We start from the raw sequence: 26,132 nt of genomic DNA on the forward strand, positions 1-26,132 counted from the left end.
GAAATCAGTTCTATCAAACAGGGAAGGAAACAGTTGCAGTAACATAAGCAGGGCTGAAGAGTTTTATTGTGTTTATTAAAAAGATCAACTGGAATTGGAAAACAAAGCTGAAATTGTGTAGCTACTAAACATTCATTTGCTTTCTCCTCTTTTCCTTCATTTCTGAAGGATCTTCTTGCTTTAAAAGATCTTGCCTATCTCGATACAAACAGCAAATACATTCAATTATTTACACTACAGCCATCTGGTTTCTAACACACAAAGATGCTTTTGAAGCGTCGGCAGAGAATAACACGGAGACTGCCTCCCCCACCCACGCCACCTGAGCTATCCCACAGGCATTGACACACTGTGGGACTGTAAATGATGGGAAGCTGTGAGCAGAAATGTTCTGGTGCCTCTGTCAGTATCCACAGCGAGCTCCTCGTGCAGGTGTGGGGAGTCCCAGTGGAGATGAAACCAGTGGTTATGACCTGCAAGCTGGAGCTGGGCCAGCAGCCCAGCAGGGAGAGTGTGGTTGCACACAGGCTTTCACAGGTGTCTGGCTCAGGGCAGGTCCACGGGGAACAGCTCTCACAGAACACATTTTAAAAAGCCAAAGCACAGAAACAACAGTGCTGAAACCAGACAGCTACAAAAGAAACTACAAACTGGGGGACACAAACCTGAGTGGTTTCTTGTTTGTTCTGGAAGGGTGAGCAAGCCCAGATCTGCATGGTTGAGCTGCAACACCTCTGAACTAATATTGGCACCACCAGAGCAGAGAGCCAATGGGGCAAGCTCTGCTGTCATTTCCCAGCTCTGGTCCTCCTCAAAAGGCTGTCACAAATTCTCATTATAAGCAATCTTTTACTTTTCCTAATGGGGGTGTCTTGTCAGCTCCAAGGCAGCACGGGGAAGAATCTGTGGGTTTAGATTCATTCTATCACTCTGGAAAAACAAGCTAATTAACCAATTTAATCACAGGCAGAAGCAATGGCTGACAAAGTTCATTCAGCAGTTCAGAGAATCTTTCCTTGCATCAGAAACGTTTATACCTAATACTTCCCTATGAAAGGCTTTCACAGAAATTCCTCTTCAGCCCAAATACATCCAGCTCAGCTTTTTCACAGGAACATTAAGATCACTTCTCTAGAGAATAAATGTACCCTGGAAAAAACTGAAAATTGATTTTGAAACTACTGAAAGCAACATGTTTTTTGTGAGCACCCAGCAGTGTTCCTCAACCCCTGCAGGCAGCAGTGCAACAGCTGTTTCCTTGAGATGGTCTTAAATCTGCACTGAGCTTTGATAGCTGCAAATTGATGACAAGTGGCCAACCAAAGTAAGTATCTCTTTCCAGGGCTCATTAAAAGGAGTGTATATAACCCTGGGTGAGTAACCAAACTGCCTTTTCTTAAGATTAAATTCTCTCTCAAGTCTTACATGCCCTGTCATGATTTAAATACAGTTTCAGATAACTTGCACTATGTATCTAAAAAGCAGTAGCAAGGCTATTTATCTGCTATCTTTTGCCTGCTATTAGTAATCTTTGTCATACAAGACCAGAAAAAAAAAATTGTGTGGAGGGGAAAAAAAAAATTCCCCCACTTGTACTACATGGTGTTTTCTTCTCATCCTAAAAGAAGGAATCAATAGATTTACAGCACTCTGTCAACTTCATGCCTTATTTTGCTAAGGCAGTAAGCAGCAGGGCACTGAAAGGAAGTGCCCATGACAAAACCTGTTGTTTAAAGGAAGTCAAAGACAGATAAAATGAGAACTGTTACATCTCCCTAACTCCAGCTGCACCTTCTTGCACGGTGACAACGCTCACAAGGCACAGACACAAGCACTGGTCTGCTCCTTAACAAGAGCTGTGAGCTAGTAGCAGTCCAGAGCCCCTCCCTGCATTGCTCTGCCTTACCACAGCGACTTCTTTTGAACTTGGTTTGCTGTTCACACCTGGGACACAGCAACGGGCGGACTCTCAGGCTTTTGTGAACTCCCCCTCCAACTCAGTGAGCAGGACCTGTGGAGCCAACTCCAGACAGTCTCTAAAGCAACTGAAGTGAGCACGGGGAGGAGACTGCCGTCATTTACAACAGTAACAACAACTTGCTTCTCCAAGCTGAATATTTTGAGTTGAAAGGATTTAAAACAAGCAGACAGTGAACATTTTTCTCCTTCTGTAGGTGAGGTTGCTGTGCAACCAGCCTGATGAGGAGCACGGGCTTTGGAAATTAATCATGCTCACAATATTCTTTTGCTGCCTGTAACTCACACGCCAAGTGAGCGATGAATAACACAGTTGCAAACCACAATAGTAAGTGTGAAAGGAGCAGCATCTGACACACAAAGGGCTAGCTGGCGGTTTACAAGACCTGAGGGTAGAAGGAAGGGAGAGAAATCTACAAACAGATATATTTTATCTTGACATATGAAGAAACACTGCTCATTTGAGATACCACAGGCTGAACCCTTTTACTTAAATAATTTCTCTTCATGCCTCAGCTATGAGGCAGAGCACCCAACGGCAGAATCTGGTTCAGTGCTCAAGTGCTGCTCCTCATTTTCCCTGACAGCATCCTCACGTCTGTTGATCTGAGCCTGGGCAGGTAATTTCTATTACAGCATAGCCGCTCTAGCCCACAGCCTCGTTTTAGGCACCTACATTAAAAGCTGGGCTGAGAAATGGTACAGTCATTGTTTTCCACATGAGACACATTCCTGTTTTATAAACTATGGCACGATTTACTGTTATACAATTACAAAATAGTTCAGCAACATTCAAAATGAGAATCAGGACTTATTTCCAATACACTCAACTCTAATAAAGACTTTCTCCAATCAAGCCCTTCAAGCACAATTCATCTGACCAAATATTTCTCCCCACTCACACTAGGAGAACTCAAGGTTACTAACTCTGATACTGGCACCTCCATACAATTATTCAGGTTGGAAAAGTCCTTTAAGATCATCAAGTCCAACCCTTAGCCCAGCACCTCTGTGTTCACCCCTAAACCACACCCTAAACTACACGTCTTTCAAATAGTTGAGGTGGGATGCTTCTTCCCAACTCCATCACTATCTGGATGTTGAGGGTTAGGATCTGCCTAACTCTCAGAACCACGGCTGGAGCAGCTTGAAAAGAAAAAACTGGCTTCCATCTGTCATAAACTGGGCACACCATATTCACACCGTCTTTGGACAATTATCCCTTCCTATCCTAAACTTCCAGATATGAACCATTTTCCAATCTCGCAAGGATAATATGAGGAAATATTAAAGATACTTTTGATGAGTTAAAATGCTGTAGTGAAAAAACAAATACAGGAAAAGAGAAATAAAGCCCATGGAAATATCTGTCTTAAAAGAAAATGCCCCATGTTTGAAAGCTATTTGGACCATGGCCTTAATGAAAGAGTCAATATCTTGAATTGGAAGGGACCCACAAAGCCACTGAGTCCAACCCCTGGCCCTGCACAGAACAGCCCCACAAATCCCACCATGTGCCTGGGAACACCACCCATAACCTTAAGCTTTAATTTTCAGTCAGCCCTGAACTGATCAATCAATAGGACTTGAAGACCACTGTAGATCCCTTCCAACTGAAATAGTCTATTCTACTCTAAATTACTGTAGCAAGGACTCTGATGTCGTAACAAAAACTAAGTTGCCTCTTGTAGATTCAAAAAACTGAGAAAATTGCAGTTGAAGCCTAATCTCCATGCTTTAGAACAGACAACTTCTCTGGAAGATATTAACTAAATAATTATATCGCTGGCACAGACATATTTACACCCCTAATCCTATTATTCCCCTACTGTAGAGAGCATTTATCATAGAAAAAGACCTGTGGAACAGAATAAAATCGAGTAGGTTTTGCTTGGTGTTTTTTTGTTTGGTTGGAGTTTTTACTTTAGTGGTATTTTTGTTTGTTTGGTTATTTTTTACAGAATCAATTCTAGGAAGGCAGAGCTATTATTTGCTTGATCTTTGCAGCATTTCAAGTTTTCACAGAAGAAACAATTATATACAACCTATTGTTCACTTACCCTGCTGTCTCTGTACACATCAAAAACAACTGAAAAGGAGAAGAAAATGTTAATTGCAAAAGATAGATAATTTCAAAGAAGATATCTAAATCTGAATAAATACTTGTGTACACAGCACAATCTGCAAAGTCAGTATGTCTAATGAACTGCAAGCCAGAACTGGGTATACTCAAGAACTATTGTTAATGCACTGGGAAATCAGCTGCTGGGTTTTTTTCCATTTAATGCTGGTTTCTTCTGTTGATTTTTCTCCCATGAAGAATATTTGATAAACTCTTAGCCCAGAGAGCTTATCTTTGACATTACTGCTGTTTTGTTTACAGCAGAACAGAGACGTTTCAGGGAAGGATCAAGACTTCATTGTATTGGACATTGCACAAACATTTAATAAGAGAAGGTTCCTGCTCCACAGACATTAGGATTTCAGCAGCTAACAAGACAAACAGGTTGTAGGAACAAAGGGTTCGGTGGCAGTGAAATGGCCATGTTTGATGTCACCCAGAACAGACACAGCACACCTAATTAATATCAACAAATCCTTTAAACAACCCCCTTGCCACTCAGTGACTAACTCAAAGCTGCCTTGCCTGGCTCCACTGTTGTTCCTCCCCTTGGCTTAATTAAACACGTATAATGCAGCTTTCTGTATATTCAGCTTTCCATCAGCTTCTGTTCTGGATGGTTAAACAAATCTTTGAGCTGTCTTTCTTTTGAGCTAAGGAAATCAACAGGGAAGCATTCAGGCATGGCTACATGCAAAAGTTGTATCAGTTTAGCAGGAAGAAAGGAAAAATGGAAAAAAAAAAGATTTAGAAAAGCCTCAGACGAGTGCTTTATTATTGTTTCCTTCACTAGTAAGGGAATATTTCAGCTCGGAGATTTCCCAATACATGTGGATAAACTAAATTCAGGATATGACTGCAGAACACTTGAGTGTCAGGAAGCTGCCTGTCAGGAACAGGGATGTTGACTGATCACATCCATGCATGTAAAGCTTAACCTGACATTTCATGTGAAGTTGGCTGGGCTAAGGGCAAACCACAACTCCGCAAAGCCAAAGCCAGTCACGTAGCTGGTTTTTACCATGCAGCCTAAAAATCCACACAGCTTTTGCACAAGCTGGGCTGCGTCAATGTCAAAGTCACTCCAGGATTAAGTGCTCTGCTCTCCCAGGAAGACAAGTCCTCAGTGGCTAAGCCAGTCATCAATGCAAAGGGGGGTACAGGATTTCTTCTCCAGCTGTTCAACTGAACTTAGTGCCTGCACCACATCCTCTCCATAGTCATAGCCTTTGCATCTGAGGGTTTCTATAGTAAGGCCTGTCAGCTTAAAGCAAGCCCATGGCAATCACTGAGGCTAATGGTATTTGTTGGGATTCACACAGCTGGAATTCAGACTGATTGCACTCTGGTGACTGGTTCAGGACAGTCACAAACACTGAACAAGAAGAAAACCTGAATTATTCCCACTCTCCGAGCAGGAGTGTCCCGTGCCAGTGAGACTGTAGTGAAACTTCACCAGAAACTGCTCTAAACAGAGGGAAAGCCAAAGCTCAGCTCTGCACTATCAACACCTCCAGAGCACTGCTCTTACTGGGCTCTTATCAAAGGTATTTAGAAGGTTCTAACATAATTTAGAAGTATTTATAAAGCATTCACCCATCTGTTATCCTACTGCTCTGACTCTGCAATGCTTCAGCTGCTCTGACTCAACTCTTCCATCTGGAGATGCTACCAGACCAACTGGAAAAAGCAGACCAAACAGCATCAAAATCCCCAATGAAAAAAGAAGTCAGGAAAAAAACTGTAATACCTTTCCTTTTAAAAGCAAACAAACAAGCAAACCCAGATTTTTATTGTTAACAACACATATGCTACCAGGCAGTGGATCAAAGGAGATGATGGGGGATAAATGCAATGTGGTTAAAAAAAAACCACCCACAAAACCACAGAAAACATTTTCTTCATGGCATTTCTCTGCAGATGGACCAGCATTTAGTGCCTAAGAATAAAAGGTTAACAAACCTTCATCCCAGAAGGTTGCCCTGAAACCTCCTTTTCCCTCAAGGCAACTCAGATGGCACCCTTTACATAAGATGACATTTCAGACCTCTCAGTTCACCAGACAGCCATTTCAGAGCCTAAATCTAGGCATCAATTTCCAAAAATAGTGCCCTGAATTCTTATCTATCAGTTGATTACATACCAGCTAAAATTACATTGAAACACAGAAGAAAATTAAAAGGCAGTAATCAGAATGCCAGATCTATATGACTGATCATACTTCAAAATGTAATGGACTTATTAAATTAACGTACTATTCTGCTGGTCTTCTCCAAGCAGCAGTTCATGAGAACTTCCCTGGACTGAAACAGAGCAGCTTTGCAGACTCAAATGATTAAGAATTTCAATATAACAGAAACTGGCACTTGAAGGTACCTTTTTCAGACAGAGAGGACAGATCTATTTGACTGTTCTGGTGTCTCAGTAAAACAATTAATATAATGTTAAAAACCTACCCAAAGGTTGACTTTTAAAAGCATTAGACATGACAATAAAATTGCCAGAAAATTCTTATGTTTATGGGTTTTTACTAAGCTGAGGTTTGCTCCATATCAGACCCAATTTAAATTTCTTCATCATGTTTTTCACTACTATTGATCACCCATTACAATGCAACACCATTCAATTCTCCCTAAACCACGTTAGAAAACTATTTCAAATCAAATTTGCAAAGGACTTCACATTTAGAGAACAAGGCAATTTACTTGGACTGATTAGGTGTATCAAATACTGGGGCCTTTATTCAAAGGTTTTGGCACCTAACCTGGTGTGCATTGACATTCTAGAAGAATTAATTAAAATTTATTTAAAAGAAATTTAAAAATCCTTTATTAAAGGAATATATCAATAATTTAGCAGCAAACATCTAACAACACCTTTATAAACAAGTATTCTTCTCACTACTGAATGTCTTTTGTCAAGGATCTCCTAGCCCACTTTTCTGGCATAAAAATTATCTTAAAGTATAAGGGAGAAAAGCTTTTTTAAAAAAGTTATTATGCCTTTTGAAGGGATCTTCCACTCATTTCCTGTATTTTCTTGGGGAGTTCCAGCCTATTCCTTCAGGGTTTTTTGTTGCCAATGTAATGCCAAACTTTTGCTGCTTGACCTGCTGTAGCCACAAGAGCTTTCAGACACTCCCAAACTAAAGAGAATCAAGCCCTGTGAAAGCAAGAGCAATGAAGAGAGAGATGCATACCCACAAATACCCTCCAGATACTTACAGTCTTCATCCAAGAATTTATATTGTATGTGTTTCTTGAAAAACTCCTGTATGGACCTACAGATCTCCTCATGTTGCTTAGAGATATGATCATAGTACTGGGTGTAGTCCCTCTGTGATATACCTGTCAATAATTTCAGGTAATTATAATTATAAAGAGCTCTAGACATGCAAAAAATCCAAACAGGAAAAAAAAAAAGCAGTTATCAGACACAGAAGATGGGGTTTTCCCAAGTTTCTACCATTATTAGTGACTTACTGTTTAGCTTTATTCTGCTATACTTAAAGTACTTCCATTAGGAATCTCTCCCTTGAACAGCTCTGTCCAGAATTTTGTGAACCTCATTTTATATGAACACACTTCGACTATTTTAAAGTGAATATCAGGAGGTAACTTGCCTGTGTTTAAGTTTCCAGCTCCCATCTTTTCCTTTCAGTTTTATTCCCTTTGGTTACTCTGGTCAAAAACCTTGTTCTGCACATCACACATAGGGACCACAATTTGGAACCATGAAATGCCACGGGGGGAGGCTAAGCTTGCACATTGGCAAAGATGATACTTGGATACCACAAATTCTCATTTAACCGATTTTTTTTTAAGTGTGGAATAACATGTGCCTGTTTGATAAGGCACTACAGGTGAATCCCTAAGTTCCCAAATCAGTAGGATGGCATGCAGGCCAGTACCTTAGTGCTCCCATTTGCTCCCTCAAGAGTTTTCTTGCCTACGTAGACAAACCACCCCTCCTACAAATTCTTAATTTCATGCATTTGTCTACAAGACACTGGTTTGAAATGACATCAACAGGATTATACACTTGCATGCATCTTGAGTGACAAGAGTTCTCACACAGGATATGTGTCAACATAAAATATTGCAATACCCTGCTTGACTAATGTCAAATCCAAGACCTGCCCCGTCACTGCAGAATGAGTAATTCAGGCTATTTACATACAAAAAGAGACAGAATTCCCCACGGAACATGTATCAGTGACCTCAGATTGCTGTTTTAACCATATACAAAACACAGAGTTCTACTGTAAGAAAATTCTGACTAGCACCAAAGATATGCTCTTTTTTAAAAAGTTCATATAAAAAGTTTGTGATGTCAGTGGAACTTTGAATTTTTAATACCACTGCAAAGCTTAACTCGAGTCTAAAAAACAAAAGCCAAAAGATGACAGCATCTAAGGGATGCAGATGTGTAACTGGAAAATCATTCATTATGCTGCAAGTATCATTCCTTAGTTTGACTGACAGGCTTATTAATTTTAAGAGTATGGGAACATATTGTGAAAAACCTTGGAACTATCTTCAGAAATGCAGCTGGAGTGCTAGCTAAAAAAAAAAAAAAAAATCCCATACTGGCAGATATACTAGGTTTCAAAACCTGGCCATGAAATGTACAGAGTGCTTAATTATCCAGCATAAAAATGCTTTGTATCTCTGGCAGTTATGGTGTTCCAGCATCACAAAGCAAGACAGGATTCAGCTCTCCTCCCTTCAAAAAGCTCTGTCAGGAGCCATTAAGCAATATAGACTTAATGGGAAATTTCTGCTATTAGGAAGATAAACTCTTGTTACATAGAGCTGTAATACACTTGCAACTGGCATAAATTGAGAGAAAATGGGAAGATGAGCATAGGAACACCAGAAGGAACAGCAAAATAAAAGGGCTTAGGTGAATGGTGTGTGTTGACAGCACCTGCATTAGCACAGCTCAAATATCTCTGTGCAGCTCCAGAGGAAACCCAAATCAGGAAATGAAGAACAAGGAGTGTGCTCCTAAAGGTTCACAGAGGTGGGACTGGGTGGAGCAACAAATTGCTGATGGCTCCCAACAGGTACAAAAAGGCACAGCCAAAACAAGCCCACACTCACCATGCTAAGACAGGAGAAAGAGTGAGAACTACATAGCCAATACCCTTGGCCTTCCATATCATCACAAGGAACCCTGGACAGACCACTTGTGGATATGGAGCTTGGGGCTTGTGGATATGTAGACATTAGAGAGGCAAAATGAGCAAAAAAAAAAAAAAAAAATAATCACTTTCCTTCCTGTAGTCTGTATTTGCTCCATCACTGCTATAACACTTCCTTGTTAGAAGAGTTTAGACAGAATGATTCAACCTTGCACAGAACAAATGTGCACTAATCCTGAGCTATTTGAGTTTCTGCTCATCTCTAAAGGTTTCATGGTAGACCACACCAAAATCAAATTTCAGAGTAGTAATTAGTCTGAAATTAAACCCCTCAATCAAGCACCTGTATGTGCACTGGGTTTCTCATTTCCTGCTATAGTCAGCAGAGAATAGTCAACACAACTAGAGGAGTAAAACTGAGCTAAATTTACCCTAAATTACCCTAAATTTACCCTACTCAGCTGCCTGCAACACATGCTCTAGCCCAGTCTGCCTGTTCTCCAGCTGCCAGAGGTCTCCCAATGCACCCATGAGCTCTGTGCATGCTGTGGATGGCTACCCTGGCTCTTCAGTGCCACTTGAAATGTTTTACATTTAGGATTCTGCATCTGAGCAACAGAACAGGCTCTAAGCTACACTGAATTTAATATGAACTCAAGACACCTCCTACACCTGTAGAGATGTTCTGAACTCCCCAACTTTCTACATAGGGTCATGTATTTGCAGCACAACACACAACTGCCTCTGTATTCATTCTGCAAGCTGGAGACAAAGCAATTTGCTCCTGAATATAAAAGACTGTCATTGAGTGAAGTTTCTGAATTAACAATTAAATTAAGTATATTCCCATTGTAATGGCAAGCATGCTGAGCTGCCGGGCTTTCAAATACAGTGGAAAGTGAGATGTGGTAAACCACATTTTAAATTACAGAAAGAATAAGCCATTAATTTCAGAAAGGAGGTGTGAAAAGACAGAAGAATTTTCTTCAGACTTCATTCCTTGAAGAATTTTCTCATTCAAGGAATCAGAGAAACTCCTCAAAACTTCATCCAATAATTTTGTTTTTAACAAATTCCTTACCTAAAAGCTTGTTTTCCTTGACAAAACATCTGAATTCTGCACCAGGGATTAGTTCGCACCATTTGCGAAGAACAAGCTGTGGAAGAAAAACAAATGACAAAGCATTCTTCCAGACAATTAACAGCATCCTTTTGTGAACAGGTCTTCCTTTTAGAGCTGCAGTTTTGCTGTAATGATGACCACTGATAGTAGAAAACAAAACAATCTTAAATCTGCAGTTCACATAATCACCTTTAAAAATATTTCAAAACAATTAGATTTGTTATTCATTTCAGTGAATCACAGGATGCTCTCAATGTGATGGCATCTCTAAAGACCATATAGTCTAAACTAGCTTAAAGCAGAAAGGTTCACACTGGACATTAGGAACCATGAGGACTGTCAAGCATTGGAAAAGCTCTCTCATAGAGGCTGGGCAGCCTCTACCCACTGAGGTTTTCAAAACAGATTTTATAAAATGCCAAGTGAGACAATATGATCTCATTTCTTACCCAGCTTTGAGCATGAGGATGGACTAGACAACCCCTGAGGTCCCTTCCCACTTTAATTTTATGAACTTCCACTTTGTACAGTATTTATAACTGTGAAATCATTTATGAAACAACTTCCAAGTTACATTAATGATAAAGCATGGAAAATAAGAACCCTGCTGTACAACACAACAAATCTGTCAAGGAATTGGCAGAAAGTTGCTCCCTAGCCAAAGGAGCTGATGAGCAGAATTAAATTTATCCAAATCAACCTCTATTCTGGTACACACCCAAGCAGAATTCTGTGACGCCTTTGAAGGCGCAAACCAGTTAAAATAAGGACACAGGACAGAAATAGAAAGCAAACTATTATAGTCAACAGGACAGACTGCCTGGGAATTAAGGCATCTTTCTGGCACTTTCTCAAATTTCTGTATTTCCTAAGCTGAAATATTCTGAAGACTTGATGTTTTTGAAGGCCCCAGTTACAGCTACTGGATGCTGGAAACTCCCAAACCCTTTAAACTGCAGCAGAAAGCTTCAGTAACCAGAGATGACATTCCTAACCTAATGTTAATGGTGTTAACATTAAACTCTTTGTTCCAACTTTTAGATGTCCTGTATCTTTAAAGCACACTTGATAGTGCTTTAAAATAAAACAAAGTTCATTCACTTTCGAAAAGCTCTTTAAGCCCACAGCATGATGACAAATGTTATATTTACATCAAAACTATTATTAGAGAGATGACTAGAAATTACCATAAGAGCAGTAGCTCCACATTAACAGTTTAAAGCACCTCTAGCTGAACATTTTGATCTGGTAACAAACATAGGAAACGATGCAACAGACCAGTTCAGGATGTCCCCAGCCACTGCAGCAAAGCCTCACCCTTGGTAACCTCAGTGTGATGTTCACAAGCAGCTCACCATCAAGAATATTTTATTTGAGCTACTGAACTTGTCCTTCCTGTCTCAACCTGACAGACATGAGATGATATTGCAAGGAAGCTTCTCAAGTATGCACTTGAGCCCACCTGATCTGCAATTAAATGAACTTCTTATGACCTGCAGTGCTGAACCAGACTTCCCTTCATATGGAAAGCAACATGAATAAATCAAACATAACACATTTAGTGGACAGAAACCCAGTCCCAAATGTCACCCAGCCAGTGAGCAATTCTTTTAAATTACTTAGAAATCATATAAGGAGTCCTACCTCATAGTTCAAGGAAGGATCAGGGGAATCATCAGTACAGTGAATAAATCTGGAAAAGTAAGGCACAGGCTTCAAGATCTGCTTTACATGTAAGATTTCAGCCATAGTGAGAAAAATAACCCCAAACTGTGAAACATAAGAACTACTGTTAAATTATTTCCAATATGTACAAAGCAAGTAAGTGCAATACATAACAACAACTCTCCTTTTGACAATTATCACCACCTCTTTTATTCTACTGCAATCTGGAAGCACTTAAATCTGGACAGGGATGTGTCCAAAACATCAGTGTTTATTCACTGTTGATTTATTTCTGTTTGAATCAACAGCACTGCTCTTTTTCCCTTATATTGTTACACTGGCATAACTGAATTTTCAAAAGACCCAATAAACTTGAGCAATCTAATGCAGTTTCACTGCAGCATGTTTTGCCAAGTACTTTTAATGTTTAACTTCCCAAACCACACAACAGAGACACATCATCATGCCTTACAGCAGTTCATTTCCATGAATAAAGGATGCAAAACAGCACTGCTGCTCAGCACTCCTGATTCCACAGCATGGTATCTTTCTAAATTAAGAGCCTTAAGAAATACTCTTACAAATCCCTTGAGAGTGGGAATAAACAGAACTATTTCCACAACTGCAAGTAGATGTCAAGGTTTTGTCCTTTATGAGGAGCTGACTCTGTCGGGCTCCTTTCAGGGGTTAGCAAAAATGGAGGCAGTTATAAGCCAAGTCAACTTCCATGTACCTTTCTGTCATTTTACAGTAAACCTTGCAATAGATTCTGTAACTTTCAAAAGGTCTTCACAGAAGAACATGTGTTTTTCTTCCAGTTCTACTCCCTGACCTTATTGGCAACAAACTACTTGGAAGCACAGAACTGTGTTAAGGGTCACTGCTGAGCAATAGTCCTAAATGCAATATTTATAGGATCTCCTTTTGGCCATGAACTTCATTCAGCAACCCAAAAGTCTCACATAAACATTGCTTTTGTATGACATGGCTTCCCAGCCTTTGGTTTGAAGTGAAGAGCTATTGTAAGAGTTCATTCTGTATGCTGCCAGCAGAAATACATTTCACACATTTTAGTTTAGACTTTAATATCCACAACACACAGAAAAGTAGGGCAATACAGGCAGACTTTCCAAAAGCACAGTGATCAAATACATCATATACATATATATCTGTAAGACTGTGTAAACAGATAACATCTTTCAACTACAGTTTAGATTCCCTGCAATTTAAGATGTGTCAAGGCAACAGAAACAAACCATGAGAGCTCACAGTTTTCCTAGAGTCAGAATTCCCCTCTTACTAGAGTATATGCCTATCATGCTGAAGAAAATATCCCCCCCACACACAAAGCCAATAATAAACTATCTACAAAGGCAGATGAAGTCCAGCACATGGAGTTTAACAGTGCCTGCACACAAGGACCCGTATTACCTCTCACAGACTCCATATCTGAGATTGGGGTACCTGCAATCCACCTCATTCCAGTAAGTCTTTTCCAGCAGTCAAAAAACCCCACCCTTATAATCAAAATTATTCCCTAGCTCAACCCTCAAATATTTTGGGTAAGAGCTATGTGGAGAAGGATGGTTCCTCTTCCCTTCTAAATCAGAAAATGAAATCCCTGGGTGCCATCCCAAGCCCTATAGACTGCAGGTATCACTGCCAAATCAAGCAAGCAGGCAAAAATACTGCAAGACACAGTAAGGGTATTTTTTTGGGGGCCTTCATGACATAAGACTAAGTACAAATGAGGAAAAAAATGGGTGTACACAGCACAAGACAATATAAATTCATGTTTTTGCATCTAATTTTCCTTCTTAATATTATCATGAGTTTTCATTGACAAAAGGCCACCTTCATCCAGTGAGTAAATTTTGGGCAACTTGAGGTTGCAATTTTATATTTTTTACCAGCTTATTGTAGCATTTATTGTTGAGAACCATCTGAACTTGTGTATTAGAGATGGGCTTTTGATCTCTAGAGGCACAATGCTAAGTGGGGTGTCTTCAACCCACATCCTATTTAGGTTTGGACCTACTTGAAAGAATAATCAGAAAGGTGTCAGGAACCCCAAATTGAGACATACTTGGGCTGTATTTTCTTTCTAAAGCCTCTGAAAATTGTCTTTTTGAGTGAAGGGATCAAACTCTTCTGTTGTCTTGTAGTCAACAGATTTTTTACAGAGTTACACTTAGAAGTCAAGACCAGAAGGATCAAGATTTCTTTATATGTGGCAACTCTATGTCAAACTCCAAATGCAAATACTCGACCACAGGACATGCTACAAAAAGCCATTATGCAGGTCAGTTTGCAACACTGAGAAAAGCAATTTAATAAGGTTGGCAAATTTCTCCAGCACCTACCCTGCTAAGAAAGCCATGAACTCATCTGTTGCAAATCACTGAGAGAATTAGGAACTATTATGAATATTAAGAGAATTGCAAAATTTATTCTGTACCTGATACTTCCCTGTTATTATCTCATAATTTATTTTAAAATCTTATTTTAAAAAGATTAAGGAGAAGTTTTTAACAGTTTTTGAACTGTAGCTTTATCCTTGAATATTAAACCTTGCTGGAACTCTGAGGTGTAAAAGAAATAGGAAATTCATACACCACTGAAAAGAGAATCTTGTACTACACCGTAAATTGCTAGGAAAAATGGGCAAGAGTAAAACCTCAAGAAAAAATATCACCATCAAAGGCCTCGTTTTCCACATCCTCTTGTGTGCAACTGCCTACCTTGAAACACTTTATATTAAAGCCTAAACTATCAGCTCCTGCTCCTGCCAAAAGATACTGGAGTGCTAAGGCACATTCTTCACGATCCAACACTGCCTCCTATGTTCTGTTCGGAGAACACAGGCTGTTATTCCTCCACATCTTCCACATCTCAAAAAACTTTGAAATTTCCCTACAATTTGGAATTCAATACTAAAAGCATTAAGTCTGGCATCAGAAAGGTTGTCAGAATTAAGGGGCATTATCACATCATTAGAAGTACTGCTAGTATTTCTACCAGTCTCAAGGTAAGCAATCAACCATGTTTTAACAAAACATAGTCCACCCATTCTAACAATAGAAAGAAAACTATTTTACACCAATACATCCATCAGTGCTATACAGAGCTTTTTGTTCAAAAGAGTAGTTTTAATCACTTAACAGAAATCCCAGTTAGAAAGGGATTTTTTTATCACACATACTTGAAACACTAGATTTCTGAAAGCCTACATTAATGCCCAAAAAATTAAGATCACACCACCCACAAGATTTTTTGTGATTTCAGCTAAGTAAAATACAATGCTGACTTTGAAGCAGAAACAACATCAGCTGCATTAATGAGAACATCACTCTGAAGTCTTTGTTAATTTATTTAAAATTAACATGCTGGAAAGGTGATTCATTAGTCTGACCTCTTCAACCAAGGTGTCAGCATCAAGAAGGAATCCAAACTTTTGAAACAGTCAAAGCAATTTAATCCTACTCAGTGTATTTGTACTTAGTCCATACTTTTTAATAGTTTATATTGAAGCATTACATGGTTGAAGCTTTGAACTTGAGACAGTTGAGAATTATAACAAGGGCATTCCCTGAGCTGAACAATGTTTAAAGGCAGACAGGAAATGGGAGTGGAAGAAAAAGGCAAAGAAAGTGGTTTGCCTCAAGTCCTACATCATTGGCTTAAGTTTCTAGATTAAAACCCAGACTGCAGCATGTTTACCATTATGACCCATGAAGTGGGTATTTAAGTTTATACAATTGCACAGGAAACAAAACACCAAAAAAAGGGTACTCAGCATTTCAACTGTTACTTATGTAGGGCAATAAACCTTTAGACCATACTGAGTAGTATTGACAAAGTAAAAATATAGTGCATTTCCCCTCTCTCCAAGTAGTCCTTCCAAGGGATTTGGATGCATTATGTATGTAATTTTCATTTGTTCAGCACTTCAGGTTCTTATGCCAGTTACATTTTTAATTTCTGCTTGCTAAGGACTAGTGAACTGGCAGCTAATCAATAGTATAATTAAGGACAACCACTGTTCCAATTTAGCAATAATCATTGCACTGTTTGGGGACATTCTGTACAAATAACTTTGTAATTTAGAAGTACCAAGCAGAGGCTGGACAATAATATATGCTTTAATCAAGTATGACACAGTCATAAATTACAAGATCTACACAGAGACCAAGATAGAGACCAAGGTGATTTCCCACAATCATGTCATAAGCTTTACTTTTTTACCATCTTAGGTGTGCTATCTGATGGTCTTATCACACTGGGGAAAAAAAGCCTAAATGGACTGAACCAGTGGAGTTTGAGGTGTTGCCTTTCTGCAAGAGGTTATTCTCCCACAGCAGGATCAGGAGCGGGGAAGGTGCCTGCTATGGGTTGCTCAACCACTGCTGTTCTCGTGTGAACTTCAGGTGAAAGCACTGATGCTTCAAGTCAACAGCCATGCTGTGAAACCTCACACCACAGCCACCAGAATGTCTCCACTGCCTCTCCTACCAAGCCAGTGCTGACTGCAGGGGTGAAGAGCTGAGGCACTGACTGGAACTGACACAAGATTAATCTGGACAGAAAATACACTGATTTCAGTATCAGTGAAGGTGGTTGAACCAATTCATTCTACCATACAAAGAACTGCCACATCTAAGTCAAGTGGCACTTGCTGAACACTTGCTTGTCTTCGACACTAACTACAAAAAAGTTAGCCAAACAGGAACACTGCAAAGAGCTCTAGGTACATTTTGCTGAACCTCCTTATGCATGAAGACAATAAATATAAACTCCATACTATTTAACATTCACAAAGGGATGATGTAAACTGTGCAGTCCTTTTCAGACCTAAAAGAATCAGTCCTGAAAGCCATTGCAACAAAAATTTTACTGCTCAACTCTGTGAGCAAGCCATCCTCCAGACACTCCAGCTCTCATTAGAGGAAACCATGAAAAGCAACTCCTTGGGAAGGCACCAAAGGCCTCCAAGAATTCACTCACCTCTGACATGTAAACTATAGATTTTTCATCTCTCCCATTCCTCTGTGACCCCAAAAAAAAAAATTTTCATTCTTCACAATTGTTTCCCAAGCCCAGCATACTTTTCAAAATGTTTTATCATGCTAATATCTTCTCCCGTCCTCCTCAGCCTCTTGCCCAGCACCTCCTCTCATTGCAGGTTAGACATGATATAAAACCCAACATCAGAATTGGACTTACAGCTTTACTGTCAAGAGCTCCCTTTTTTTTTCTCAGGTACCAAAAACTGGGGGAAGAGAGTCTCATCAGAGTTGTAGGAATGAAAAAGAAGGCAGTTGCACAGCATTAACATAACTGGTTTCACACTTGAAAAAGAAAATCTTTATCAAGACATAAGCCAGTTGACATGAAACTTACACCTGTTAACCCCCTATGAGGCACCTAGAACAATGGCTCTGCATTTGACTGAGTCTCCTAAAATATCCTGTGCTGCAAATAAGCATTGAATAATTACTGGAAAATAATCTCTCAGATACCAAGCCATGGATTGTCTCTTTTCTTTGAAATTCTGCTTGTCTGGGAAAAAACAAAAAAGTAACCATAGTAACAGAAACATCAACTCCAGTAATCTCATTTTCTTTCAGCAAAATGTTGTATTTTAGAAATTAGTGACATAAATCAAGGAGATGCAGGTACTACAGGAGGAAACTGTTCCTATACCATTAAATAGTCCCTTCATGTGAGCAAATAAAAATCAATACCAAGCACATAATATTTTTAAATTTATCTGCAATTGCTATCCTTAGACACCTGGAATGTATTTGTTTCAAGAGCTACAAGAACTTGGGTTCAGAATAAGCTCTAGAAATATGTAAAATATATTAGCAGAAGTCTCAAGCATCTTCCAGGCAGCCAAACAAACCTCAACAGCTTTAAAATACGAGGACATGGTAAAGTCACGCTGTATTACCATAAGAAGTGGCACCAATAAGGAGGGTAGCAACAAGTAAACACCAAGAAGGGAGGGAAGGCAAAAAACCTCAAGAATCCAACATGACTTGCTCTGAAAAGGTTGTGGAAAAGCTAGGTTCTTAGCCCACAGTGTCAAAGCACACTGGTGTCATGTGTTACTTTAATGTCTCTCTGGTTTGCTTTTGGCTTTTTCTGACTGTGTGTAACTAAGACTGTCTGCTGGAAATTGACTTACGGCTGAGTGAGGTCACGAGTGATGAAGTCTGAACTCTTGAAGAGGAGGAAGATGTCACTGAGAGCTTTACATTTCAGAGAGCTGTTCATTGCTATCCAGTAGGCATCCTACAGAAACACAGAGATTACCTGAAACACACCTTTATTAGCAGGAGGGACTGCAAACTTCAAGTCTATCTAAATATTATGCAACGTTTGAAATACATGCAGAAAATTATTTCCTTTTATTTTGAGGAAAACTTCATTAGTGGTTAAAAGAGACAAAATAATTATTGCTTTTCTTATGAATACTTTGATGAAAGCAGTGCAAATTCATTTGCAAAATTAAGTTTTTGCCTTACTGCTTCCAGGAACTTTCTTGGAATGCTTGATTGAACACAATGTCTCTTGAGAACACAAAACAACAATATTTGGATGCACTCATCCTTAATGTATAGTTAAGAGTACCTAAAATTGACTAGAAGAAAGTTTATTGCCTTTTTTGGAAACTGTGGTTACTTTTTATCTTTATACCAGGTAAAGGTTTCAACTAGTATCCTGAACAAGAGTCTGCCCATCACACAACCATCTGTGACCAGGATATAGGTTTTAGATAGGAAAAGTCAGTAATGCCATGCATCAGCCTCCCTAAAAATGCACCATCACCACCTAGTGATAGACAAGATATCAGTGAAGTGGTGGATTCCACTTAGAGTAAAGAATCCAGCACTTCATTGCTACCTTGTGTATCACTTCTTCCTTCATCAGAACCACTAGTCTCTTCTTCTTTCCAAAGCATTGAGAGAAAAACAACACAAAACATTTTGTACAATAACATCTGTTACAAGTTTTGGGAGTCAGCATTCTTACCCTTGGAGCACTCCAATTGAGTTTAGGAAAAACACTGCCACCCAAGGAACTTATTGCTTCCTGAACTTTAGCTGTGAACTCGGGAAATTCTGGTGCCTGAACGAAGAACAACAGCAAAAATATAAATTTCAATCCATTTATTTGTGAAATATAGCCATCTTCTAAATATTATTAGAAATATACATTGCATTAGAAATAAGTCCAAAACCAGTATGAACCTCAGAAATATGGCATACAATAAAATCACTTAAATAAATCACTTCAAATCTGTCATTTTTTTCAATCAGAGAAAACTGAAAATGCTCCCAGTTCTCACTCTCATTACTAGCAAGTATCATGAACTTCAGGAGAAAACCCAAGACATCATAACAGTCACCATGAAATCTCCAATAGCTAGCAAAAATACAAGTCAAATAACCAAACCTTAAATGCTTACTTACCTTGTTGGTTTATACATATGGTACATTATTGTATACAAATAAGATCCAGTAATATTTAAACTTCTAAAGAGTGATTTTAGAATTAAACATATATTTATTAATTCATAGGCACTTTGAGTGACAGCTGCTCATTTAGACTCTAGTTTTATAAAATGTTAGTACCACTTTAACTAATCAGCTCTTAAATTAGGTCTTAAAGTAGCTGCTTAACAATATATTGATTCAAAATAGAGCACAGACTGCAAAGGTTGGATGAGAAAACCTTGCCTTGTAAAGAACATTGAAAATCTAAGATTGAGGTAAAAAACCCCCCAACTCTTCAGTTTGCTCCAAACTCTACCCTGAATGTGGTGCTACAGAAAAAAAAAAACAGGGTGCTTACCTTTAAAATAATATGGAAGGATATGAAGCATATGTCAAAGATTTTTCATATAACAGAATTTATAGCTAAAAGTATACAGGAGCACGATTTCTGCCTATTTTGAAACTCAATTCAAAAGTAACTCATAGGCTAAAGTTAATTGATATCTCTTAAACAACGAAACACTCACAGCCACACAAGCGAATAAAAAAACTCATACATTCTGGCATCTCCTCACTGCAGCTTCCCCAAATGCAAACACTTAAAAAAACCTTCTCATATTTTAGTGCAGTGACCTAGACTGAACTTCAAGCATTTTGAACCTTTCCTTCATAGATTACCTAGTCTCCATGGGAAACTATACTTGGAAAACTGAAAAAAAAACACTTCTCTAATTTTATTTTTAGACTTTCAGTTGATTCTAGAAACTGCTCCTGAAAGAAGTAAAACTCTTCATCCACTGCATTCTGATCCAAGTTTCTCTTGTTTTGACAGAAATCAGGAGTCCTACTATGTATGTAATACCAGCACATACTAAGCCTCCTTGGGAAAATGCTACCAACATGTTACTTGATTAACACAAGAGGATAAATACACAAACAAGAATAAAGTTCTATAACTGCATAAAAAAGCTGGACTTTAACATTTCCTGAATTTTGAATGCCTGGCTTTGTAACCATTAATATTAATGCAAGTTATTCTAAAACCAGAATTTTCTGCCTCATGAGGAAGCTGTAGACTTGCCTAGATATACTAGAGTCATTTGCCCTGTGCTCTTCTGACAGGTAAATATTTCTTAATTTTGTAATTCCTTATTGTGTTCTACATTATAACAGAACCTGATTCAAAATTCTGGTATTAGTTATTTAGCATCATTACCACGAGCTTTGCAAACCATATGATGGATTCTAAAATCCTTGTTTTAAATAATTTACAATTAAGAGAATCTAGGTTATCAAAGGTTAAATATTTGAACTGAAGATAAATCAGTGTGCAAAAATTTGAAATGTACTGGTTTCAAACTCTAGGCAATAAATTCTGTGCTAGCAGAAACACCACTCAGAGCAGGGCTGTGATTATGGCACCTAATCCAACACGAGCAATTCCACACCCTGATGAACATTAGGGAGCTAAAGGACTGAAGTCACAGCATCGATGGCAGACAAGTGCCTTGAGTACTTCAACTCTGACAGTGACAGGGCAACAGCAAATTTCAAAAAAAGATGTCAGAAAAAGATCAAGAAAGCCTGGTTTGCATCCATTATGATCTTGATTTCACATGCAAGGAGACCATAAAGACAGGAAAAGAAAAAAAAACATGATAGAGAGAGATGTACTTGGAAGAAATAATGGCACATCAAGAAAAGAGCTGTGAAGATTGAGCTGCAGGGGCTTAGTTTCTTCTGCATCCAGTCTGATTAAATAATTTGGAGAGACTCAAAGTGGTGAAAATGAAAGACAGCTATATTTAGAGCTGTACTGAAGTTAATTTCCTAGAGTCTAACAAGTGTATGATTGTCAGGGATGAAGAAAAGTGTTTTATTTTAATTAAACAAAATTAAGTCAGCAAAACCTTTTTGAAGTTACAGACACTTATACTGTCATCCATCTAAAATGGTCTGAAAAATGTTAAATACAGCAAGAGATATCTCTAACCAGCAACAAGTTCGTATCACAAGGCTGCAGAAAGGAAACTGCTGACAAACCCACATTGGGCTTTTACAGGACCTTACCTTAAGTGTTGTAGTGTTCTCATCATCCGACCACTGTTCAAAATAAGAACAAACCAAAGGTTAGCAGCTGAGCCATCCTTTATAATTTATGAGAACATCAGAATTCATGTAGCCTCTTACAGCATGTAGATCAAATCATTGCCACACACAGCAAAACATGACCATCCTGCAATTATTTTGGCTGTAAAGACAGGAAAAACACTGTATATTCAGCAGAAGTACTACTCTAAAGTATTGATAAAAAGATACCTGTATATATTTCAGTTTTTATTTATATCAGAAAGATGGACATTTCAGAACTCAGTCTTCACTATCTACAGCTTGCCTCCAGCTCCAGCACTTCCACCCTTAGACCCATGATCCATTAGTTACACTTTTATTTCTTTTTCATCTCCTTGTTGTACCTTCAGCCACCTTGCAATCACAACATTTTTCAGTGTTTTCCCTCTAGAATGGCCTTCTGAGTTACTATGGTCTCAGAAACTTGCACTGTTTCTTTAAGTAACTACTCCAAATGTACTCCTAATTTTTCAGGGCATGAAACAACACTAAGTTCAATTGCAACATTCCCCAGTCATTATTACAAATGCAATTACCAAGAAATGAAAAATAAAAAAAGTCTTCTATGAAAGAACATAGAAATACCTTAAACTTTCCCTGACTTCACAGCATAAGTGATTACATTTCTATGTTTGTCATGGTAACTACCACATGACAATTATTTTTGTGAAAGACTCTCTGCACTTGTAAGTTATCCAGAAAAAGTATTACATTCATATTTTTCTCAAGAGACTTGACATAAATTTGCATTTTATGCTGACCTGTATCTCTTCTGCATCATCACTCCCTTCCTGAGCATGACTTGGCGGATCTTCTCTGAAACAAAAAATTAACAGGAAAAGGAGTAAGCACTGGAGTTTGACTTGACCATGTCCATTACATTTACACAGCATTTCCAGCTCTCAATGTCAAAATGTTTTCATAAGAAGATTAAACCTCAAAACTCTGGCAGAGAAAAATCAGAGAAGCCAGTACTGAAAACTAAAGACTAAATAGTTGGCACTGGGCCTAGGTCCTACCCTGAACACTTTGCTTCTTTCAAATTAGCAGATCTGTTTTTGCTCTACCACACCTTAATTGAAGCTTTTTGACACCCTGTTAATGATTCTTTTCCAACTTTACTGTATTCTGACACAAGCACAAATTTAATTTTTTTAAAAAACAAGTTCAGTTAAAATTTTTGCCTCCATACTCCCTTTCCAAGTAAAAAATCATAAACCTTGAGTTTCAAATGTTGACCTGTGAATTTCTGGCTCTGAAAAGAAAACGTCCTCACATTCAGCATACAGACAAAGAAGATCACTATGGAGAGTGGAGAGTGTAGCAAACAGGGCAAAGTCAAATGTAAATCCCTACCAAAAGTCAATTCTTAGACAAGCTGAGTCTCTGCAGTCCCTCAATGCACTTCCATAGGGACTAAACCATTAATCCAGTTTTTGAGATCTACAGGTCAGACAGGGGTGCACTGAAAGTTAAAAGCAGTCTTGGCCTTGAGTGCAAGAACATCACCTTCACTTATAGCTAAGGAAATTCAAGTCAGAGAAAAAATGATTTCTAAAAGATGCAAACATCTTAAAAATCTAATTTAAGTCAATCATACAGCTGTCCATTACTCCATTGAAGACAGCAAAATTATAGAACACAACTGTTAAGTCAAACATTCAATGTCAGCTTTTCTAAAGGGTTATTAAAATATACCGCTGCTGCTAAATAAATTGCACAATTCTACAAAAGCAGGTGACAATGCAGCTTCTAATCCAAAATAGTTTAAAAAACAATTCTAATTTTCTGGATATCCTTTAATAAGAAAAATAATTTAGAAATTAAAAATTAAATCCTTTCATGCTTACAAGGCATTTAAACAGCTTCAATTTTTATATAAGTTGATACCTTATAAATCAGACCAAGCTCCCTTTCACACACAGCCTCACTGGTTTCTCTGCAAGGGGCAAACTACCAGTTAGGGAATCATGGAGTGAGGACTGATTTCTGGGTTTGATCATTAACAAGATGCATGCAGCAACCATTCCACAAGGAAACCACACAGTGAGATCCTACACAGGAACAAAGAGTAGGGCCTGTGCTCTTACCAACTGTTCCTGCTACCTCTCCACTTCATTCTTCTGCATCCAAACTCCTGACATGGGAGTACATACAGGACATTCAGCTTTGTCATATGCATGGATTACCCATATGCAAATGATTATATAAAATGCTACTAACTATTGAGTCTGTATATAGCTTATTTCATTAAGAATTAAGCTCAGGTAATGTCACTTCACCCCTGGACTGATATGGGAGAGGTCAAGCCTGTGAACTGGACCCAGCTAGATCCAAAGAACCAAACACAAACCAGCAGCTGAGCATCCCAGAGACTGGTACGCTCCCCAAAGAAAGGTGGGGAAAAAAATGAAAATACTTTGTCCACTTGTCTAGAAGGAATTGTAGTTCATGGATTTTAAGATATGCTTCAGGCAGCAGCAAATCCAGCTGTACTAACAACAGTCAGCCCATTCACATGCTCACACAGTGTGAAGTTTACTGTAGTCACACTGGTCAAATTTAAAAACTCATTATGCTCAATACAATATATATATACAAAATGGTGCTGTGAATATAAAATGGCATTAATACTTGGAAGCTGGGGAGAAAACACACTTTACCTTCCAGAAACCACCAGTGTTCCATCATCCAGCAAATATTCTTTCACATTTTCTGGCAAGGGAAGTATAACACTGGAAGAAATGCGAAAATCTCTTTAATACTTTATTATTACTTGTTATAATAAAATCCTAGTGAAATAAAATAATTTGGCTTTTTCATAGCACACACTCCAACAACACTAGACTTTGTCCTCTAACATTATAGAAGAAAATTCGCTTTTGCCCTTCTTATCCCTCACCCAAAAAAGTAATGCCCATTTTCCCTCCATGGAAGAACAGGACAAAAATTTTAGATGAAATACACAAAAATGCCCCACTTCTTCAAAGTTCTAAGAAATTCCAAGTAAAATTGTGTGCAGCTTGTGAAGAGGCAACGTGTTGCTCAAACTAAAACTAAAGATTTTTCCTTCTGAAATCCGAATCAAAATTTCCCTATGCCATCCTAGTGTTCCAAAGATGCAGGACTGTCACTAAACTTACCACAAGTAAGCCTGTGTTAAACATTAAGAAAGATAGAAGATCAAACGCTTTGATTGCTAAAAACATGATGTCAGCACTTTTTGATCCAACAGGGTGGCTATCTCGACTTTCCTGAGCTACTGGTAGTTCTTGTAACTATCTCATGATCTCTAGCAGCACCTTAGAAACTGCAGAATTGCCTATGGCTTCCAGAAAGACACAGAAACACCAAGCCACTTGGGTTGGATTTCCTCAGTCACAGTTTAAGTAGGCAAGTAGAAACAGCGTAGATATCTTCTGCTCAGCATGGAGTCCCACCAGGAGAGCAGGGAGCACAGGGGTACCTGGCCTGCCCCAGGGCTTCCCAAAACACTCCCTTGGGATATAGAGACAAGACCCCAGCTCCCTAGACTGCAGCTGATGGTTCAATCAATCTTTCACCACCTCTATCCCAGCTCTGCCCTCTGTCTCACACAACCCCACAAAATCCCAGAATGGGTCAGGTTGGAAGGGACCACAGGGCTCATCTGCTCCAACCTCCCTGCTCAAGCAGAGCCATCCCAGAGCACAGGGCACAGGGATGTGTCCAGACACTTCTGGAATATCTCCAGCGAGGAAGACTCCACAGCCTCTCAGACAATCTGATCCAGTGCTCGGTCACTGCTCAGGACAGAAATTCCCCCTTGTGTTCAGGTGGGATTTCCTGGGCATCAGTTTCTGCCCTTTGCCTTCTGTGGCTGGGCACCACCAAGCAGAGCCTGATCCATGCTTTGGCACCCCCTCTTTAGACATTTATATGCACTAATGAAGTCCCCTCTCAGTCTTCTTTTTCACTTCCAGTACCTGAAGGGATCTTGCAGGAAAGATGGAGCAAGACTATTTATAAGAGCTGGTAGTGACAGCACGTGGGGGAATGGATTCAAATTGAGAGTTGGTTTAGGCAGATATTCATTTTAATTCTTTAGACAGATATTAGTTATAAATCCTTTCTTGTGAGGGTGGTGACGCCCTGGCACAGGTTTCCCAGAGAACTGTGGCTGCCCCATCCCTGGAGTCAGGGAGCAGCTTGGACCAACCTGGTCTGGAGGAAGGTGTCCTTGCCACGGCAGGGGATTGGAGCCAGATCGTCTTTAAGGTCCCTCCTAACCCGAACCATTCTGTGATGCCCTAGGCTGAACAGGCCCAGTGCCCTCAGCTTTTCCAGCGCCTTAACCAGGCTCGTGGCCCTGCACTGGACCCGCTCCAGGAGCTCTGAGGGCCGAGCGGAGGGGCAGGACGCTCTCCCTCGCCCCGCACTGCTCCCCACAGCGCTCCCCCACGCCCGCACCGCCCCTCCCAGCCCCGC

The 26,132-nt window shown here is 39.2% G+C and overlaps 1 protein-coding gene across 1 annotated transcript in view; it reads right to left on the reverse strand.

Moving 5' to 3' along the window:
* CDC123 (cell division cycle 123) overlaps positions 1 to 26,132 on the reverse strand; it is a 33,863-nt gene that overhangs the window by 7,530 nt on the left and 201 nt on the right. The window contains exons 2-10 of the mRNA XM_021530981.3: positions 24,329 to 24,400; positions 22,427 to 22,481; positions 21,606 to 21,638; positions 19,072 to 19,167; positions 18,224 to 18,330; positions 12,013 to 12,061; positions 10,327 to 10,402; positions 7,324 to 7,446; positions 4,038 to 4,066 (exon numbers count right to left, since the gene is read on the reverse strand). Coding sequence (XP_021386656.2) covers positions 4,038 to 4,066; positions 7,324 to 7,446; positions 10,327 to 10,402; positions 12,013 to 12,061; positions 18,224 to 18,330; positions 19,072 to 19,167; positions 21,606 to 21,638; positions 22,427 to 22,481; positions 24,329 to 24,400 — 640 coding nt within the window. The remainder of the gene's footprint in view (positions 1 to 4,037; positions 4,067 to 7,323; positions 7,447 to 10,326; positions 10,403 to 12,012; positions 12,062 to 18,223; positions 18,331 to 19,071; positions 19,168 to 21,605; positions 21,639 to 22,426; positions 22,482 to 24,328; positions 24,401 to 26,132) is intronic.

This window comes from Lonchura striata, chromosome 5 (genome assembly GCF_046129695.1).
Source record: "Lonchura striata isolate bLonStr1 chromosome 5, bLonStr1.mat, whole genome shotgun sequence".
Classification (NCBI taxonomy): Eukaryota; Metazoa; Chordata; class Aves; order Passeriformes; family Estrildidae; genus Lonchura; species Lonchura striata.